The sequence below is a fragment of the Manacus candei genome, unplaced genomic scaffold (assembly GCF_025592945.1).
Source record: "Manacus candei isolate 608988 ecotype Guabito, Panama unplaced genomic scaffold, ASM2559294v1 h1tg000014l, whole genome shotgun sequence".
In the NCBI taxonomy this organism is placed as follows: domain Eukaryota; kingdom Metazoa; phylum Chordata; class Aves; order Passeriformes; family Pipridae; genus Manacus; species Manacus candei.
In genome coordinates, this window is record NW_026138062.1 from 37,169,027 (window position 1) to 37,185,889 (window position 16,863).

The 16,863-nt window shown below is 38.5% G+C and overlaps 1 protein-coding gene across 1 annotated transcript in view; it reads right to left on the bottom strand.

Moving 5' to 3' along the window:
• Positions 1 to 477: 477 nt before the first annotated feature.
• RNF17 (ring finger protein 17) overlaps positions 478 to 16,863 on the bottom strand; it is a 43,815-nt gene continuing 27,429 nt past the window's right edge. The window contains exons 23-37 of the mRNA XM_051779158.1: positions 16,016 to 16,166; positions 14,858 to 14,976; positions 14,138 to 14,228; positions 13,169 to 13,284; positions 12,545 to 12,843; positions 11,140 to 11,303; positions 10,255 to 10,374; positions 7,702 to 7,782; positions 6,910 to 7,035; positions 5,412 to 5,522; positions 4,701 to 4,851; positions 3,584 to 3,719; positions 2,007 to 2,196; positions 1,524 to 1,625; positions 478 to 667 (exon numbers count right to left, since the gene is read on the bottom strand). Coding sequence (XP_051635118.1) covers positions 1,527 to 1,625; positions 2,007 to 2,196; positions 3,584 to 3,719; positions 4,701 to 4,851; positions 5,412 to 5,522; positions 6,910 to 7,035; positions 7,702 to 7,782; positions 10,255 to 10,374; positions 11,140 to 11,303; positions 12,545 to 12,843; positions 13,169 to 13,284; positions 14,138 to 14,228; positions 14,858 to 14,976; positions 16,016 to 16,166 — 1,954 coding nt within the window. The 3' untranslated portion in view covers positions 478 to 667; positions 1,524 to 1,526. The remainder of the gene's footprint in view (positions 668 to 1,523; positions 1,626 to 2,006; positions 2,197 to 3,583; positions 3,720 to 4,700; positions 4,852 to 5,411; positions 5,523 to 6,909; positions 7,036 to 7,701; positions 7,783 to 10,254; positions 10,375 to 11,139; positions 11,304 to 12,544; positions 12,844 to 13,168; positions 13,285 to 14,137; positions 14,229 to 14,857; positions 14,977 to 16,015; positions 16,167 to 16,863) is intronic.

The window sequence follows — 16,863 nt, forward strand, 5'->3', positions numbered from 1 at the left end:
TTCTTCACCTTGTCCCTTCTGCTCCCTCCCCCCTTTTCTCCTCAGTGAAAGCAAGCTCTGTCCTTACTTTGTCTATGCCATTTTGTACTCATGGGGAAGCAGTGAGAACTGCTTGTCTAGCCCGGTAAGCTGCCTTCACAGCACACCTGGGCACCACTACTTAAGGTCAGCTTTGTACTCTTGCTTTCTTTCATAGGAGCTTGAGGATACAGATGTGTAAGGATATGTGTGTGTGAGCACAAACTGGAGCACAGGAGGCTCCCTCTGAACAGCAAGAGGCTTTTCTACTGTGAGGGTGACTGGGCACTGTAAGTGGTTGCCTGGAGAGGCTGTGGAGTCTTCATTGTGCATGTGTTTTCCTCCATGATCTAGACAAAACTTTCCACAGGGAGACTGAAAGGGGCTGAGCTTTGCATGTAGAAGATTTAGTACAATAGAGACATCCAAACAAACCTTACACACTGTAGCAGTAAAGGAAAACAAGCTTTCAGATGCATGCTGAACAAACTTTATTCCCTAAACTCTGAAGTGAAAGAGGTGTAACAACAGAAACAGGAAACAGCAACAATGCAAACATGGTTTGGAATAAAGACAGTAGTGCTCCCCCACCCAAACTGTTTGCTCCCTATACTAGACTGGTGCTGGAGATGTCTGTCATCAAATAAACCTGAAACACAAGGAGGTAACACAAGTTACGTCACAATAACAGAACTATCATCTTCCCTTCAAGTCTTCTAACAAGATACTAGAACAACTGTGCCTAGCATCAGCTTTTTATCTGTTTCTTTACCACTGTACATCTAGTTCTACCCACTCCTGTGAAAAGGGTATCACAGAACAGTACTTAGGACTCCATGGTCAAAAAAGATTGAGATGTGAATATAAAGTTTCACTATTTCAAGATCAAAGGATGTTTGGAACATTATCTGTAAACATCTATTAGAAGAGTGCTTATTAAATGGGAGGGAAAAAATACTAGATAAGAGAGTCAGCCAAGAAATCTGAAAATCCAAGTCTCCGCTGTTCTCTATGGATAACACAGTGTAAAGCTCTTAATTAAAAATATTCCATGTTTGACTAGATCTATGGACATCAACATGTCATTCATGGATGTTTGCCTGAGTAACCACTGGCACCTGCCATTGAGATCAAATGCCTAAAATAAAATTAATTTTTATCATATGGGCAGAGCGCTCTGCCACACATCTGCAAATTACCTTCTTCAGTTACTGGCAGCAAAAGCTCTTTATGTTGTATCACCTTAGGGCTCTTTGTTTCAGTACTTGCTAGTTCTTAAACCTGTAACTGTGGGTTTCAGTAATAGTATGTAAATAAAATAATTTTTTTAACAGCTTTTTGTTTTATATTAAATACTTCATTAACAGAGTGAAAGTGGACAGAAGGGATTTTTTAAAAATAAATTCTAGTTGTCAACATTACTGGCAGTTTATACTTTGCTTTAAACTTCTGAAATCATCCTTCCAGAATAGTATGAAGTTGTAGTTCATAGTCACTGTACTTACATGTCACTCATCCAACTCTGCAAGTCCCATTTCTATCAGTTTCAGATGAACTAGTTTTTTGTCATCTCCATACAAAGAAATGGTGACCTCTGGTGAAAGAGTCTGAAAGTTGACAGAGTTGACAGTAACAGATTTAAATCTCAAGCTAACCAATACTGAAAGTTATTTTACTGGCTATACTCACTGCTTAAATGGAACTGTGAATATACAGAGAGTACTTAGTTTTTAAGTAAATAAAACTAGTTTTAAAACAGCAAGAATGCTCAAAAACTTTTTGACTGCATGTTTAGAAAGAGCACCACATCACTTTCTCTCTTCATTAGCCTTCCTCCAAAGTAAATGGTTCTCAGTTTTAAATTATGAGGGTAAACAGTAAAATAAATACTTAAAAATTAGAGTGCTAGTAAGAATTTTAGGCTGAGCAAGAGCTAGGAGGGGAAAAAAAAAAAGAAAAAAAAGAAAAAAGAACAAAGTGATTCTCACAAGTATGGAAGCAGAGAGACGTCTTCCTTCCACACAGTCCACCATAGCCCACAATGCATTCAGGCTCCATTCTGGGGAATAAGGAATTCTTTTTGTGTTTTTGTCATCCGAAGCAGGTTTAAATCCAGCCAAGAGAACTCGTACTGCCTTAACAGGGTACTTCAGCAGACAGTAAGGTATGTGACGCAATCTACAACAAAAATGAGAAGTGTTTGTCCCCAACAATCCACCTGTCAAACTCAACTCTCAGTAAGGATGTAAGGACAGACTGATGAATGGTTCATGCAGTAGGTTTACAGTGTGGAAACTGGGATCCCTGCTCTGTGGTAACATGCCAGCATCAGACTGAACAATTCCTCTGGCAGGCAGGCCCAGGCCTTAGCACAGTAAGGACTTAGCACAGTAACTATCACAAAGCAGTCCAGCATCCTACAGACCTCTCAGCCCACCTGGCACAAACTGCCTCCCTACCACAGCGCTTGGGGAGGAGTCTCCAGTGCCTAACAAAGACCTGAGCACAGAAATCCAAGTGCAAATCATCACAGTGCAGGCTCCACAAACCTCCATGTCATGTACAAAGTACTTCATGCCTGAATGTGCTCTAGACACACTACTGGAAATAGGTACCTTGGGTCTGTATTATCATCTCCCCATTCTTCTATCTCTCTAACCCAGAAGCAAAAGAATGGGGAAGCAGAGCAGGGAATGCAACCCTGAAATAAAACACACTATCTCCCACAACCCCAACAGTATGCGAAGCAGGAAATTGTTCAAATCCCATTTTGTCTTCAGCAAGGATTTGTAGATTCCCCAATGAACTCAAGAGCAAGTCAGTGTGAATAAGCAGTACATATAAAAAATATGTACATATGTACTATATATATGTATTATATACAGGTGTATGACAGTACTATCTACACACATACATATATTCATTGTGAGTGTGTGTACATATATACGCGTATATGAGAAATTTAGACAAGTTTAGGGTACCCTAAAAGCCTGAGGTGTTTGATACACTCAGCTGACATCTGTGTGTCAGCACAGGAGCAGTTCTTAGTGTGGCTCAGTACCAGACAGAACAGGGATTTGAACTTCCATTTTCCACACAAGCAGGGCAGGGTGTGTCCCACTCAGATACTCCCCTATCCTTTTATCTTATTCCCCAGCTATCTTCTGTGCAGCCTGCAGTTCTCACAGGATCAGAGGATTTTTTTTGTGCACCTTGTTTCGAGTAAGCTTCTTGGGTGCAGAAGCCGATTATACTCCTGAGCCTACTCACAGGTTAAGCAGAGATAATGGAAAAATCTGATCTTATAATAATGGGTTTTTCAGAACAACCTGAGACGGAAGCAGGTGCACAACCCCACACTCTGCAGACAGAAGTTATTTAACCAGCCAACCCACCTTCTCTGCAACTGAAATCCAACGCTAAATTATAAAGAATATATATGCAGTTATATAAAAATAAATAATAACAGATGTAAAATATTTATTTGCAAGTACATATTTAATAATGTAAGTGTAAATATACATACACACAGACATTTTATATGCATTTTTTCTTATATATTTACCTGTTTGTTGGGGCAACTAAATAATTACCGTAGTCAACAAACTGAACCAGAATCTGAACAGGGATAAGCTGTATAATAGAGAGGAGCTTTGCCCTATACCATAAGCCATCCACATATTCTGCAAGGCAAGGCAGTTCTGTAAAAAGAAAAAAAGGAACACCACAAAACATCCCAGAATACTCAATGCAGTACAAACTGAACTTGAAAATCCACTTTACTCTGTGACAGAGACTAAGTTTCCTTTTCTTTCTTTAATTCGTGGTATGATTTTGTTCTATGCATCCTCCAATTCTCTCTGAACTCTAATTCACAATCACCAGTATGCAATTTAAGTCAAGCCTCTCTACCTCACATGGCAATGATGAAAAATAACAGCAAATTGCTTGGTAAAGATAGTGATCCAAACAGTTTAATGTTAAAACTTCTCAACTTGGACTCAGTTGCACATTTCAGTTAGTAAAAAGATCGATCTGTAAAAGAACAGACATAAGTCTGCAGGACACGAGGCAGACGCTGCTTAAAACCCGAACCAGAATTTCACTTGTTAGCAGAACCAAGTACTAGCAGTAACTGTTTTCTTCACCAAGGTTTAGACCCACATACTTTACGCTATTTTAGACTCAATGGTTGTGGACAAGAGAATTAAAGCCCATTTTTTTTGCCTAAATGGAGAAATCCAGAATTAAAGTCATGCTCCTTAGGGGTTCACGTTAACTTCTAAACCTTGGTTACATCCTTTTCCATACACAACTTTTGTCTTTGGAATATTTAATAGCAAGGTTTTCACAGTTACAGCTTCAGTGACAGGCTCCTTAAGGGAAAAGTTCCATTACTACCAAATGCCATCAAAACTCAATTCATAACTTTAACAGTCATCAGAATCGAGTTCTGTCCATCATTTTCCAGTGGATCAGAATTACACAAAAACCTCAATTTAATGACAAGTAAAAAAATTATTATAGTGTATCATATGACTACAGTGCAGTGTTATTCCTTACTCTCAGAGAGTTTTATTTAAAGATGCATAGAAATATAAAAATTCCTATTCTTCAAAAAGAAATTCAGGCTTTTGATACATCCACATGAAACAACAGGGAAAATAAACACATTAATGTACCTTTTTCAAAGTTTGTTAGAAGAGGAAGAGACTCCACAATTTTATTGCACCACTTCAGGGCCGCATCAAGGCTCTCTGAGTCACTGCTGGCAGCTCCCTCTGTGGCAGACTGCTTTGTATGGTTCTCAGAAGGATCAAGGCAAATATAAACCTACTCCAAGAAAAGGCCCTCATGTTACAATTTTTGCAAATGACTTAGAAACTTCAAATTCCATTGGTGATCAACAATTATCAAAAGATTACTTGTTCCCATGTTTGAAAGATTCAGCACATCCTTGCTCCCTTTTCTTCTCTATTTCATCACTCAACATTCAAAGTCCACATAGGAATCCTGTGTTTGATCAACGCACATCACATTCTGCCTTTTGTCTGGGAGACTACTAGAACTACAGAAAATTATGTGGGCTTACACAAAAATCACTATTGTTCTGCCAGATTAAAATCCAATGACCTAATTTTTTATTATACAGGGTAAGTACCAGACAGAAGCACAGTAACTCTTAAAGCTCCTTTTTAGAGAAATGATTAGTATTTCTCTGCCCCCACCCATGCAGGTATTTCAATTAAGAGTTCATTCAGATCCTGCCCTGCACAACCACCTGCATCAATAACTCAGGACCATTTTGGAACCTTTCTAATGCTCTAAAACTGTTAGCCATGTTCACCAGCTTGATGGGACTGCAATATATGCAAGATGTCTACAAGACTTACCTCCTTAGGAGACACCAAATGGGAAACTCTGACAGGAAAGGTATCTCCTGGAACAGGTAGTGGTGGCAACACGTATGAAGGGGAAACATGAGCGTCTCCTGCAAAGAGCACCTAGACCAAGACAGACTTCAGCTGAGCATCACATTTAGTAACAAAATGGAAACTAGCTTTGGTATGACTCTGGGTTCAAAGGAGTTACCTAAGAATGTGTATAATAATAAACAATGTGGCCTTGATGGAAAAAATATTACTCAACTTTTCCTTTCAACACTTATGAGGTATTTTTTAAAAAGCTTTAGCTAAAAGGTAAGAGAACTAGTTAATTAACAGTTTTAAAACAAAAAATATATATTTGAAATTATATGAACATACTGACATGGTAACTAGATTGCTGTTAATTTAAAAATGTATTCCATTTAAAGAAAAAAAATTATAAAGAAAAACTAAAATCATAGCAATTAATTAGCACAGATAATCAATCCTAAATGCCATGCCCCTGTGTTCCTGCAGTTTGCCAGAGCAAGTTATCCCTTAAGAGCAAGGCGAAGAATAAATGAACTCAGCTACCACAATTATCACTCTTTCAAAAAGGCAACAGATATTGTAGAGCACAGATACATATTTTCTCAGTAGCATAGAGTCCTCTTTTAGAACCATGCGTTTTACAGTCTGAAATTCTACGTGTCATTAATGCATTTGATTCACAACAAAATAAACCTCAGTGCATTAAAGTATGCACATGGCTCAGCTGGATCACAGGCCATGAATGCAGCTCCTATACAGCACAACAAAACGTACAATTTCTGCAGCGACAGCAGGGTACTCTACTGTAAAATTATCTTCTGAAGCAAAGATGTATGTTGGAAAGAAAAATACACTGGCAGGCTTAAACAGAACTAAGAGAAAAATGAAGTAACGGTCTTAGCAATTTAAATAAACCCGATTCTCAGATTCCAAGAAAAAAAATTTAAATAAAATACAGAGAAGTTACTTGTGTAGGATTTAGGACAATGACGACAGGTGAAAAATTCAATCCTTCCCTAAAGAACAAGAGACATTTGGAATAAAGAACCTAGGTAATTCCCTTAGAAATCACTGGGTTTATGCAGAAATACCTGATTCAATTTAGTTTGAATTATCTCCATCCTTGGATATATTTTTATGAATAACACAAATCCCTTCAAGTGATAAAAATATTAACCTATCCTAGCATTTTAGGTTTTAGAGGAACACAAAAACTAACTGGACTTTAAACAGAAATGCAAAAATTTGTTTTCATTATGGAGTCCAGGAACAAACCCTTGGCAACCCACTATTCCACACAATCTTATCCACATGTTGTATCTACACTTGTTATGCTGCAGACCTGTGTATTTGTCTCACTGCTGTTTACATCACAAAACAGTACAGATCAATCCTCAAAGGTCACAAGAAACTGAGTAAGCTTTTTAATGTTGGAATAACAACAGTGAAATAGATGCACACGCGCAAGTCTCACCAGCTTTTGTACATCCTGACAGTCTTCAGCAACACAGTACTTCTGGTGTGCCATGAAGGATGAAAGTGAAATCCCACCAAAATACAGCCTGATGGACAATTTGTCCCATGGGTTATCTGGTAATTTCTGTTTACACAAGACAAAATAGGTATATGATAGTAATAGTGTGACTGAGGTTTTAGAAATAGTGACCAGGAAATTCAAACCTCTCATGCTGACATGCACCATATTCATTCATCAAAGATACAAAACAAATAAGGATGGCTACTAACGTAAGTTATGACACAAATGAGAATATATCTAGCTCTGGAATGGCAGCATCAACTACTCATTTGAACACTGAAATACTATCCCATGTTTGCTCATTCAAACCCTTCTCTTTCACTATTTATTATTAGAAATTAAACTATTTGAAATTGCTTGTTTTCAGGCAATGAAGATGATGTTTCCCTACAAAGTTAAGATAAAAATTTAAGCATGTCCCTACTTAACTATGTCAAAATTTAATCACTTAAAACAGAATTTAAAAGAATTTATGCTGTTGCATAAACTTGTTGCTGTTGCAACACAGAATATAAACAGGATGAAAAAATGTGACTATCTCTAAGGGACACATTTAAGGCCTTAAAACTATAATAAAGGTCAAGTCACAGGAGAAACAAGTTTAGTTTTATTTTTGTCTAAGAAATACATTTACTACTACGTTCCTTCATATATTATTTTTAATACCAGTTAAAAGGGAAAAAAAGTCCTGAAAAACAAACTTCCACATCTATGAACAAAGCAAGCTACCTCAACGTGTATTTCAACCTCTTCATTTGTAAGTAGTTCTTGAAGGCAACCCACTGCATCCTGCTGCCAAAAATTTCCAATCTATTTGGAGAGAAGCAAGAAACCCACACATTAAGATGCTGACAAGTAATATTATTCCTTTTCCTAAACCAGGTGAAGATACATGACTATCATTAAACAAACTTATTTGAAAATACACATCCTTAGTCCGATTTGTCTACAACCATTTAAATATTATCTGCTATTTGGTGCATTAAAACTTACGTGACAACACCAACCCACAATTTTCAGACTGTGGAATGGCTTAGAAAGATGCAGCTTGCCAAGTCTAACCTTTACTATGTACATAATAACGTAAGTATACAAGATTGCCTGAAGCATAATCCAAAGACACAGAATTAATCTAAAATAAGAGACAGCAAAACAAAATACCTGAAATACTTCCTTTAGTTCCCACAGTATCTGTTTGCTTCCCAATCCCAAAGGCTTACAAGCCTGTCTTTCACAGAACCATACAACGGTTTTGGTTGGAAAGGACCTTAAAGATCATCTAGCTCCACCCCTCCTGCTGTGGGCAGGGACACCTTCCACTAGACCGGGTTGCTCCAAGCCCAATCCAACCTGGCCTTGAACACTTTGGGGACAGTGCATCTGCAACTTCTCCAGGCAACCTGTTTCAGCATCTCACCGCCCTCATAGTGAAGCTTTTCTTTCTGATATCAAATCTAAATCTGCCCTCTGTCAATTTGAAGCCATCCCCCCCTTGTCCTGTCACTGCATGTCCTTGTAAGGAATCTCTTCCCAGCTCTCTTGTAGTCCCCTTTAGATACTGGAAGGTATAAGGTCTCCCTGGTGCCTTCTCATCTCCAGACTGAAGAGCCGCACCTCTCTCAGTCTCTCTTTATAGGAGAGGTGCTCCAGCCCTCTGATCATCTTTGTTGCCTTCCTCTGGACTTGCTCCAACAGGTGGTGCTCTTCAGATGCTCTCCTGCTGATCTGCAATCCCTCTCCAGGGTTGACAAGCCTATGACCAAAGATGCTCTTGTCCCTCTCTGACAGATGGACCCCATAGGCCCCCAGCAGACCAGGTTTCTCAAAGCAGGTGCCATTGTGCAAGCAGTCAAACCCCTGGCTGTGGCATCAGTTCCATAACAATTTCTTAACTCACCAGACTGGACTGGCCCTTTCAAATCCCTTCCCTTTCACAGGCAGGACAGATGAAAAAGATGCCAGGGCTCCACAGACCTCACTACTGCTCTTGGGATCTGCAACCCTTCTCGATACTCCTCAGACTGCTCCCAGTTGTATCTCTGGGGCCAACATGAACAGCAGCAGGTTATAGCGAGTGAACGGTGTGAGGCCTGGCAGCCACCCCGTGACGCCCATGATACGAGTCCCCAGTAAGCAGCACACTTCTCTAGAGAGCACCCACTGCTGTCACCCATCACTCTTTGTTAGCTGCACTGGTGGTTGCACGGGGAGCAGATGGTGCTGCCTTACTCAGCTGATGTGACATGCCCGTCCTCGTCAGCCTGCAAGAGTGTCAAAGCAGTTCCACGAGTGCACCTTGAACTTTGGGGGAAGTCTCTGCTTCCTGCAGGTCCTTGCCATTGCAAGCTTCCATTCTTCTGCATTACTGCCCCCCCCCCCTTCTTTGTGTGGCACTGGGAGAGTTTCTGGCTGTTCAGTCACTGGCTGTAGGGCCACTGTAGACTGCACCTGAAATCAGCTATCTAACTCCTTCTCAGTTTTCCTGACATTACGCAGATCTCTCACCACCCCCTGCAGCTCAGCCACCTGTTGCAGGAGGTCCCCTACAAACCTTTTGCAGGCAGGTCTGCTGCCTGTCCTGGCCCCAGGAGGTAGGTCCAGGCATTTCCGGCAGTCTGAGGTCTGCACCAGCAGGATGGATATTGCAAACCCCCCTGGCCTTGCTGGAGTTGCAGTCTTTCTTCATCTCTTTAACTGCTTCCAGCAATAAAAAGGCTTTCTTTAAAAGTAATTTTAAAAGTAAGCTAGTAATTTCAGTAATTCAAATTTACTAAATGCACCATATAAATCAAACAAGGTGTGATGATATGTCAAGATGTTATTTACCTACCAATTACTTACTAACAAAAACCCCTGAAACAATTCACTGGTATCAGCTTAGATTGTTTCCTACACAGCAGAGTTCAGAATGACAGAAATACTTTTGCAGGACTTGAAGATCTATGATTTTCTGGCCATTCTCCATTAAGAAATCCAGGCCTTACTTTTTGTTGCTATTACAAAACAAATTGCCACTTCAGAGTATCACCCTGCCAACCACTGCAGTGTCCTGTCTCACAAAGGTTTTAACTCCAATGATAGCTGCTTTTGAAGCATGGTCCCTTCATAAAGCCATCTGTCTGTTCCTGATAAAAGGCTGTCTTGCTGAGATGATCCTCATCGGGTCTTCTCTGCATCCGTATAGGCAAGAAAAAATACCAGCAACTAGTCTAAACCTTTCTATGATTAAACAGTGCATTGATGTGAGTAGCTACCTACTAACCCAAATTTGCCATTACTCACCGGTAATGTCTTGTAGAGTTGACATGGGATGCAAAAGGGAGGAATATCAGTATAAAATGTAGTTGGATACAGATGACACTGAGGAATGCTCTCTATGTAACCACGGTCTATGTACTGTACCTATATGAAATGCAAAGCTTAACTTAAAAAAGCAGGAATAATTTCAGTAAAGTTTAATAGGAGGAAGTGTTCATTTACAGCATCCACTTTTTTAGAGAAAAAAATAACGGCGTGATGGTAAGTAGGTGATGTGACAAAGTGGAAATGAAGGAAAGCATTAAAAACTGGTATGGCAGATTACAAGTTCAGTTTCTAAACTTCTCTTGCAAGAATTTGTGAACTAGGATAGTGTCAAGACTTTGCAAATCTACACTCAAAAAATCATGAGCAGACTCAAGAGGCTAGGTAAGATTAACAACTAATGAGAAAAAGTAGCCCTATATCTGTGCAGCAGAAAGAACTCAAAATAAACAGAGAGCCACTACTTTCTGGGTGGGGACAGGGCAGGGGGATGCTAAACCTAATTGCTTTCAAAGCACTCTGCATATGGTATGAACAATAAAAGAACCAAAAACTCAAAAGGGATTACTTACAGGTGACCAAAGGTAGCTTTTTACTCAAGAAAGCTTACCATTACTTGGAAAACTGTGGGGAAAAATGGTGACAACTTGAAGAGGTAGACAGAATTCATCTTTAAAATAAATGTAAAATTCAGGAAAGTAATCACACTTTTAAGCAAAATGAGCATCTGCATTGTCAGGTCAGCTGAATGAAAAAGTGTGGGATCCTAAGTTTAGTTTAGGGGATTGGATTATTTGCCTTTTTTTCTTTTAAATACATATGCATACATTCATACACCCTCCTCCCCCATATAATCAAACTTACCTGGAGAGTACTACTGCAGACTTCTATAACTTTACCTCGATACCACATGGTATCTGATCCTCTTACAACACAAGCTTCTCCCTTTTTCCAGCAGTAGGGTATCAGAAGACCAAGGCCTTTGAAGGTATTTTGTATTTCAGTCATCAATCTGCTTAGTGCAATTTCTTGGGTGAGGGGGAAACAAAAAAAAAAATAAATTCAAAATAGTCTATAACATTTATACAAAATATTTTCATCACTAAAACCCAGCAGATTCAGCTGAGGACATATATAAACATAAAATACACACGCTGCTACAAAAAATATTTTCCAACACTGATACAATATGTATGTTCAACATCTAGTAAACATTAACAACTTGCTAGTTAAAATGAAAAGTAAACTGCATTTCTAATTCTGAAGCCCTTAATTCTGGATTCTAATCTCAGAGAAGAAGGGTCTATAAATTTTGTATCCAACACCTTGGCAGGACTAACACAAGAGCCATACAAAGCACAAACAAGACAACAGAGTCCCAAAGACAGTGGCAGGACACCATGAAACACCACAAAGCAGGTGTCCAGTAGAACCTCTTCTGCTGTGGGTACAGCCTACAGCACTAACTGCAGGAACAACTCAGTCCTGGGCAAGTGGGGTTCCTGTACTTTGAATCTCAAAGTTTTATGGTGTGATCTAGTAGTTAAATGCACTTGTGGAGCAAAAACCATAAATTAATGTTCTTGTATGTAAACATTTTTCTAAAGCATGATATATTATCATGCTACTGAAGACTGACACTGCATCTGTCAGATAAAAATTAATCCATTTCCAACAGAAAACATTATGAGGTACAGAATCTATCACAATACAAATAAAGAGCCCAAGGAACTTGGGTACTTAGCTCAAACTGCAGGAAAATGTCCAGTAATATATGAGAACCAGGCTAATTTGTAAGAATCTTTATGACTGTATCTTGGTTACTTTAAGTAAGTTACTTCATTTACTTTAATAGTAAAATGTATCACAATTTCAACATTATAAAATAAAGCACCTGCTGCCTTACCCAGTACTGCCTAGAGAAGAAAGGCAAGTAAACTGCCCATCCAAATGCTTGGGTTTTCTGGATTTCTTGGGATGGTGGGAGGACAGGAGAGCTGATTTAAAGGACAGAGCAACACCTCCTGGGGATTTGGGTTTCCTCTGCTGGGAAGCTGCAGGACACCTCTCCCCATGGGAGAGGGGCACCTGCCCCTCACACTCCATGCCCAAGGACACATCACCTCCCAGTAGCACCCCTCCCAACAGGAATCTTCTAGAACTGTGTTCAGATTCAGCACATGTATACTAGAACATGTATCTGGTATATTCTGATACACCAGACTGCTCAGATTCATAGATAAATGTATTTTCCTCTACGTAAACTTACCATATGATTTAGGTATTATATAAATAGTTCCATCACCTCCAATGCAACTCACTATGGCTTGAAAAATTTTTGCTTCAGGTACAACAGGAAATTTATATGTTTCATCCATTCCTGAATGAGGCAGTGTTTTGAATGGTTTTTGTTCACTCTCTGAAACAGTGATGTTCTCCTCTGGAACAGCTCTGTTTCTTGCACGTGCAGGTTTGGAATTATAACCATCCAGCTGCGTGTTCTCTTGCTCTACATATACTTTAACATGTTCCTTGGAGGCTGAGCATGCCACACCAGCTGTATCAGTTCTAGCAGATTCAATCAAATCATATTAATATATTAACTGACAAAGAACTTGAGAAGTGTCAAAGCATAAAATAATAGAAATAAAAAAAAAACAAACACAAAAAGGTGACAAATGCTTGTTAAAATACTGTCAAACATCTTGTCTACCAACCTAGAGAACTGAAATGTGCAATGGATACAACAAATAACATTATGTTCAAATAAGTTCACTGAAGATGGAGTTCTGTTGCTACATATGCTGCAGAGGACAATCCAAATTTTTAAATTATTTATTAGCTTATCCCAATGTGAATATCAGAGTCTGCAAGAATATAAAAGCATCCAAACCTTCTGCTTCTAAGCGCCAAACCCCGTTCAATAAGGTATTCAGAAGTATCGATCATTTTTCCTGTTTCATCTTTGTAAAGAATTTTCACAGGCAGTGCACATGCCCCATCACTTTCCTGGAAAAAATGAGAGAGCTGGACAACATATTACAATATGCATTTCCGCTAAACTACAGGCAGATTTTTCATTTTATTAGTACTGACTGCAAATCAGACATCCTTGAACAACTGACATCCCCATCAGAAGACAAAACTTATTTAATCCATGTGACAGTTCCCAACATTTTATCAACTATTCTGAACGTGGCATTAAAAAGAAAGTAACAGAATACAACCTTGCTTTTTCGCCTTGTTTTATTAGAATCAGCTGCCAGACACTTGCTTTCCTCCAGCAGGAGCCTTAAACCCACTCATAAGTAACTTCACTCATCACTGATTTTATTTCCTTACATAACGTAAAACCTCACTGGCAGCTCCAACAGACACTGAAGAAACCAAACCCTTAAATTAATACTTTTTTTTAATAGAAGGGAAAAAGAAATCAATTATAATGACGTTGATACACCACTGGATTAATTCTTTCCGTCTTTGATGCCTGAAAACTAATAGAGTAACTGCTGAAATCAATCTCACCAACAACTTGAGTATCTTGCTTACCTGTCCATAAAGGATGTCAGCACTCAGTGATTCCAAAAATACAGATATTATTCTCCAGTAACTAAATATATTTAAGACTAAGTTCTTTCCACAGTAAGTAGCCAAACTGCTCTAATGCTCTGGTGAATAACACAAATAGAGCAGAAAGAAGAAAATACCTTTTCCTATAAAGAATATAGCTTTTTCCCTACAGCAAACAGCTATCTAAGCAAGTTCCATTCAAGACTTTTAAGAGTAAAATATTCAGAGAAAAACTGAATTAACAGACAGCCTGGCAGAAATTTTACAAATACTACTGGTTTTGATTACAAACCTGTACGATTATTTTTACTTGTACTCCGGTTAGGAAACAGGATAAGAATTCACACACTGTTGCTGTCCACTGTGTGCTTCCACCTGTTGGTCTAACACAGAACAAATGATAGTCCCTAGTACAAGAGAAGTTGGTGTCTCCTGAGAGTAACCATAAACCCTCCCCCTTACTGAGAATTTGATTTGGTTGTTGTTTTTTTTCTTTTTCAAACTTCCTGAACTGTCAGGGAAAAAAAAACACAATCTCCATTAATCGACAGTAAAATGAAATGATTATTCATTTCTGGATCTTTATGACAGGAAGGATAAAAGAAGTATAACCCCAAAATTTTAAAGTGAGGAGGACAATGAGTTCCAGAAGTATGACACCTGTCTTAACAGTCTAGAAGAGACCTTGCAGTTTTGTAAGATTTGATTCAACTCAAATTTTGAGCTGAGGGAAAAACAATTCAGTGAAATAAATCTGTTCACTATTTCATAATTCATCCTATAAATACTATTTATTTCTACAGCACAGTTTCCGCTTTACTGCTATGTAGTGTAACCCTTAAAAAAAAAAAAACTAAACCTTTACAAAACAAAATCATAGCCACCACCCCATTTCTTCTTTATTCAAAAAGGAAACCACATCCAAATCTTAGATAATCAGTGCTTACACAGCAAAATAAATTATATCATCATTAGTTTCTAACGCTGCAACTCAGTATAAGGGAAAGCCTACCTTATATCTGTCAATGAACATTCTATTGCTAATGTCCTAATTATCTTCATATTTTCCTCAAGTTTTCTTAGACAGCTGATCTCCACTGTTTTTTCAGCTCCAGAATCGTAAAGTACTACCTATTACAGGCAAGAAACAAAATGAAACAGAAAAAAACCTCTCAGAGTTATCTGTAAGGAATGATAATTCAAAACATGCCTGAAGAGGTTAAAAAAATTTCAAGCATTGCAAAAGCCATTTGTTGAATCTTGGTAATGAAGTACTTCATCACACAATACAAATGACTACCACAGCATAACAAGGAGATAAACCACACAAATGTGCTCAAAGGGGGTTAAATGAATTTACAGACCTTTTGTAAAACCAAAACTTGCTGAAATCGCTCCCCTTCAACCCCTGTTTTTTATTCTGATGTGGTTAATAGCTTTTTGAGGGCTCTTAGGCTCAGAAAGCAGATGATGCAAATCAGAAGTATAGGAATTCTCACTTCTGCTTCCTACTAAGAAGACCTCTGGGCATAACCCAATGATGGTGTAGAGAACCAATGGTAACCCAGTCCTAGATTACCTGTATGATTACAAAGCCACTCTTATTTTTGAGGCAAGTAAGTATCTAGTCGCAAAATGCTTTTTCTGATGCTCGCTATTTTCAAATTGGTGCAACAAAATACGTTTAAAGCAGCACTGTGTGAGAGGTTACAAGATGTTATACCTACATGGCAAAGTGCATCACCACCAGTTTAGGGTTCAAGCAACAGTAGGACTACATATGTTTCTGTGGTGTTGCACGTCATTCAACTGGCACCGTCTTTTAACAAGGATCGTTAAGTTTGAATTACTGTGACCTTCAGTTTCACACACCTTCTGGAATCTATTCTAAATTATTAAGACTATAGCTTGGGAGTCTGAACCATGTTCCAAAATTTAGTGTAAACACACAGGAAGTCTACCTCCTGAGCCTTCTTCAACTACCAGGTTCCCTGCATTTGAGCTTTGATGAGACAGTCAACTTATTTGCAGCAACATACAACTTAACTCTCCAGAAAAGCAAGAGACTATACGAGAAAATATTAACACAGAAGTAAGAAGTAAAGATATGACCTTATTTTAATCAATGAATGCTTACAAGTTTAGAAATGAAAGCATGAAACCTGTTTACCTGCGCACTTGTTTCGGAGACAATCCTATTTATTTGACCTCTTTGCCACTGTCCCACATCATGTACGTAAACAGCACAGTGCATACTACTTTCCCACTTCACAGACTGTGGCTGGGATTCTTTGTAAATGGAAGCCATCTCCTCCTGTAAACTAACATTCAAAAGACACTTTTCTAGTGGTAAAATTTTACAGAATGAGTAAAGGGCTTATTGAGTCAATCACTGTTTAACTAGCATACAATAAAGTTTCAGCAGCTGTTTAACAGACACACAGTGTTGTAGTTTTTCTTCATGACACAGAAATACATGAAATGGGAGTTACAAAACACATGCACCCTGATTAAAATTCTGTAAACCCACCATGTTTTCTTAAACCATGGAATTAATCTGAGAGATCCTGACCACATTATATAGCACTATTTGAGAGATTCAGTGTTTTCTCTTGACAGTTTGAGAGCGTGGTGCTCATTTATTGTCATGTCTAATTAAATGGAACTCTAGGTAGTTACAACCAAGAAGGTAAAAAGATAAGTAAGAAAATAAGCAACTTACGGTAAGCCACAACATATCCACTTAACTGTCTTCAAACAGTAGGCACTACTACCTAAATGTTACCCAAACATCTACCAAAAGATGGCTGATACACTATGTCTAGAAATTTTCTTCAAACTTCCTAACAGTTTACTGGAATCATGATGAAAAAAATTACTACTACCATAGTAATTCTATGACTTAGGATACTGGTATTATTTAACCAGACTTCTAATGAAGGAATGGGAAAGGGAAAAGAAAGAACAAAAAGATTCAATCTTTCTGGACAGTGTTGCATTGGCCCCAATACTTACTAC